This window comes from Limulus polyphemus, unplaced genomic scaffold (assembly GCF_000517525.1).
Source record: "Limulus polyphemus unplaced genomic scaffold, Limulus_polyphemus-2.1.2 Scaffold4818, whole genome shotgun sequence".
Taxonomy (NCBI): Eukaryota; Metazoa; Arthropoda; class Merostomata; order Xiphosura; family Limulidae; genus Limulus; species Limulus polyphemus.
The window spans coordinates 31,723-36,621 of record NW_013670428.1 but is presented as its reverse complement, the minus strand read 5'-3'; the positions used below and the strand labels follow the sequence as shown (position 1 = coordinate 36,621).

General features: G+C 32.1%; 1 protein-coding gene across 1 annotated transcript in view; it reads left to right on the top strand.

Annotated features, from left to right (window-relative positions):
• Positions 1 to 3,823: 3,823 nt before the first annotated feature.
• The window catches only part of LOC106471731 (sortilin-related receptor-like), a gene marked incomplete at both ends in the record, with an annotated part of 16,799 nt that continues 15,723 nt past the window's right edge, over positions 3,824 to 4,899 (top strand). The window contains one exon of the mRNA XM_022400336.1: positions 3,824 to 3,899. Coding sequence (XP_022256044.1) covers positions 3,824 to 3,899 — 76 coding nt within the window. The remainder of the gene's footprint in view (positions 3,900 to 4,899) is intronic.

Sequence of the window (4,899 nt, the reverse complement as noted above, 5' to 3'; positions counted from 1 at the left end):
CTGTCCATCAAACGCCCTCTACAAATTTATTTTTATGACTTTTGCTAGTTTATTTGTTATTAAACACAAAGCTGCGCAATGGGCTATACGTTCAATTCCCATCGCAGGGATCGAACCAAAAATGTTAGCGTTATAAAGCCTTACTGCTGAGGCACCTGATTATTTTCATGATAATTCCTATATTGTTGTTCTTCAAAATAAAAACACAAATATTAATTTTGCATTTCGCGAATATTTAGAGTGTAATTCAAAAAACGATAAAAATCATTCTTTACGAGATCTTCAGTTGCAGATTTAATTTTTATCTGAAGTTATTTAAAAAGAATATAATTAATATTGAGATTTAGTTCAAATCAGAAGCCCCCTTTTTTTTTAATTCTGAGCAATGGAAACCACACCATTTCAAATATTAAGTTTTCCTCTAATATTCATGTTTACGTGTTTTTTTTATTTTGTTCTTTGCAGACGACGTAATAATTAAACATGAAGCTAATACAGTTTTCCTGCTGGCTTGTAATGGTAAGTGCTTATTTTCATTAATTAAGATGTGTTTCTTTTACACTTGGTCCAACAAGAAAAGAAATGCCTTATCGGTAGCGGTGTACAACAGCTAAAAGGTTATTAGAACACTGAAACAACAGTGTTATACCAGCAAAAAAATAAAAAATAAATGAGGAGATTGAAATTATTACGATTATTGTGATCTAATATTGTGTTTTATTCGAACTCTTAACACAATGTGGGTTCAAATATTATAATTACAGATTCTTCAATCATATAAAATGTAATATGAGTAATACTTATTGAGTAAAAAAATCAATGGAACCGTCTAGACCTCTGTTTAAGCAGCTGTGTATATTAAATATTAAGGAGATGTTTTTTAAAAGTGTATTGATTAGATTGAATAGGCGTCATTTTGTTATCAATAAATAACCAGTAAAAGTGCTGATCAGCAGTAAATTAGGTAAATTTTAGGGTCTACGATAATATATTTTTAAAGAACTTCGCCATTTTGTTCGTACATTTTCAGAAAGAGGTGGAACCATATGAAATGTATTTTGTATGATCGTGAAAATAGTATATATTTTTAACGATCCCTATATAAATTATCATAGGGAATCTTACTTGAAAGCCCACGTATTTTAAAACATTAATAAATTTTAAACCGCTCACAGTAACTAACCTTCAAACAATTCCACCCCCTAAAAAATATTGGTCTAAGTGCCAAGATCCTCTAACTATCCTAATTTGTTCTCGAGTTTTGACAGTTTTTCAAATGTCCAATTAATTACCATTATAATGAAAGCATTTGTTTTTTGTTACCTTCACTTTAGAGCTACGTTCACCAAAAGTTAATAGATATGTCCTTGGGGGGCTCTCACCTTTTCGAATTATTCGGTTCACGGAACAGAAGATAAAACAATACCTCCTGCAGTAGGTCGGAGGTAACAATTTGATAAATACATACATGATCATATTAGCTCTAGGCTTATTGGCCCGAATTATATCGCATTTTTTCGTGTTTCGTTACTAAATATTCCTTTATATGTTTGCAGCTTCCCAATGGTTCAGCGGAAATCTGAGGGTTTGTAACGCTAAAAATCGGGTTTCGATACACGTGGTTGGCACAGCATAGATAGCCTATGGTGTAGCTTTGCGCTCGACAACAATCAAACAAAAATATGTTTGCATCCCACAGAGCTCTAAGACTAATTATGTCAGTATACAATTTGCTGGCGTTATTTATAATTTATCTTTGCCTACAAATAAAATTCAACAGCTTATTGTGTAACGTTATATGTAGCATTCCTATAACGAGTTGGTATAATTTAATAATAATAATAAAACATGTTGTCTAATTCTACGCTAAATACGGAGACAAATATCTTTACACCCAACTGAATGTCCTGTAATGGTTTGTTGAATTTTATTAGGTATGCACAAAGCAAAACTTTATTTAGCACTATCTGAAGTACCCGTCCGTTAGATGGGTGAAATAAAAACTCGGTTATAACAAAGGATAGGAAATTATGCTCCTATTTTTTTTTCTTAACATAATAAATATTAAAAGTGCAGGAAAAATACATTATCAAGTTTGGTGCTGATTAACCAAGAAATGTAGAAACGTATAACTATAAGGAACACATACACACACACATATTGACGTATATTTACATACATATATTCCAATAGACTATAGAGGGATAATGTAACTCTAAAAAATACTGTTCAACACTTAACTACACATAGAGAAAGATCTCATACCTTTACACTCCTTATATTGTCTTCAAATGGTTTCTTGAGCAATTACGTATGCACAAAGCAAAACGTTTGTAAATTGTAGGGATTATTCCCACAAATCAACAGATTCTGACAAAATGTTATTACAATCTGGGTTCGCTTGTTCCTCGTGTTGGCGCGTAATTATAACCACGGAAGTGAGGCCTACACTCCTTCATGTACAAAGAAGCCTAAAAACGTGTAAGAAGTCTACGGAAAGAAATCAATGACACTAATCATAACATGCTGTCTAAGGTGCCGTTGACATTTTCCCACACACATTTGATCTACGGCCTGAGATGCTTGCCCGACTACCTGAAAATTAACCATATTTTAGTTCTTAACACAACCATAAAGTTATGCGTGCGTAGCAGCCGATTGTCAACTACACTTATAAGAATGATATTGTCAAGTTCTTTCCCGAAGGCGCCCTCTTTAAAAACAAGAAGAACGAAATCTCGAGGTATAAACATTTAAAAGTCACAGAACTTGAAGTTTTTATGCAGTGCATCAAAAAACACGCATTGACATAATGATTGTTTTATCTTTACATTGACTTTTTTAAGCCTTGTTGAAGAATACTATGATATAAGAATTAATTATATAAATCTTATATAAGGTGTTAACTATATTTTTAGTTTCAAAGCTTTTCAAAATATACCTGTAGAGAAGACATAAACGCATCGTATGGTAAGAAACATGATCGATAGTTTTCAAACAAAAACATTGAATTTTTCAAATAAAAAAAAATATATATATTTTTTTATTTTTTTTGCAAAAATGTGGAAAATCTTGCTTTTCCGAATACGTTAGAAGCTAAGTTGTAGTTTGTTCAGCACAAAACTACACAGTGGGTTATCTGTGTTCTCTACACCACGGGTAACGTACAGAGAGCCCATTGTGTAGTTTTGCGCTTAACTACAAACAAAACAAATAAACCACAGGTAACGAAACCCAATATTTAGCGTCGTAAGCCTGCCGACTTACCACTGAATCATTGAGAGGTGTCCTAATTATCTTTAAATTACTTAATTAATTAATTTATTTTTGATAAAAGAGTTAGCACAAAGGATCACATATGAAGTGTAATAGACTTAAAATAAGCCCCAAAACTCGAGCGCTTTCGAATAGTCGACTATTCTTTTTCAGGAGAACAAAGGGAACAAAAGGTCTCATATATTAATTTACTCTAATCATGCCTAAAAGATTCTCAACTGCCGCGGCTTTTGAGGATTCCCTCTTGTTTATTTACTGCTAAGGTATTGAGCTTAACTAGTATGTCTGAATGCGTATATGTAGAATAAATAAAAATAAATAGCTACATAGAAAGAAAAGGTTTTCAGTATTTTTCTATATAAATAACAAAACATCGGTCCTTTTCTGTCTTTGTTCTGTTGTTTTTTCTCGTGTATTTTAAGTAGAGATGTTTTAACGGGAGAAAAAAAGCTAAGAGTACAGATGTATAAAACCAGAATAATATTGTCTGTAAATATTATTTATTTTTTGTTTTTTCATGTTGGATTGACAAAGTTTATATTTACAGGTGTTTGTACCAATTGACTTTTCTTCAGCTCAGACTTCAGATGTAAGTCGGCCATCGCCCTCTTTCAGAAGAATGGGTAAGTTTAGTTACAAACAATATTTTATTCCGTACAGTGCGTGATTATTGTTGTTAATCAATTTATGTACAGTGGTACTTAATAGTAGGGATCGTGAGGAAACAAAATGGCGGCCATGAAAATCGTCCGTTTAAAACCACCTTTAAATTGTCTGAATAGTAACTATGACTATTTCACAGTATTGGCTGAGCTAAACTAAAACTTATTGTATTTATAAAGCTGCTTAAATCGCTATATACTTGAATCCAAAATTTCACTATTTCAACGAATTTTCATCTAAGTAGTAAGTGATTTCTACAGATAAGAACATACAAAAAATGAAGAATCTTATCGCTCTAATTCTTTCACAGACCTCTTCCGTCTGGGGTCCTAATTATCATTTTATTGTACCAAAAAAATACACTAGTACACATATATAAAATGGGCGATGCTAAAAGTCTGTACTTGAATGAAAAAAAAAAACAGAGCCGTTCTATCCCTACTTTGGCTCAGACTAACCTAATTACAGTGACTTTCTAAGGTAGGGATAAACAAAAATTACATTTTAAGTAACACAGTTTTTATAGCTAGGTAACGTATATATCGATCTCTACCTGTCTTTATAAAATAAAAACAAAAAAAATTATTATATTTGTAGAGTAATACTTGTTAACGGAATTTTGAAAATGTTCGTTGATATGGGTTAACAATAATTGTTAACGGGTTTAAAATATTTGTTGATTGTCTTTAGTAATACTTGTTAAATGATATTTAATAACGTTTAGCATTTCTTAGTTTTACATTTCTTATTGATAACATTTAACAGTGATGTGCAGAGAACATTGAAAAGGCAGTGAGCTCATTGACAAAAAAGGCGATTTTCAAGTATCGTAGGGAAGTGTTGTTGTTTTCTTGGGAGTGTGTGTGTCAGAGGTTTGTTTGTTTTTGAATTTCGCGCAAAGCTACAAGAGGGCTATCTGCGCTAGCCGTCCCTAATTTAGCACTGTAAGACTAGAGGGAA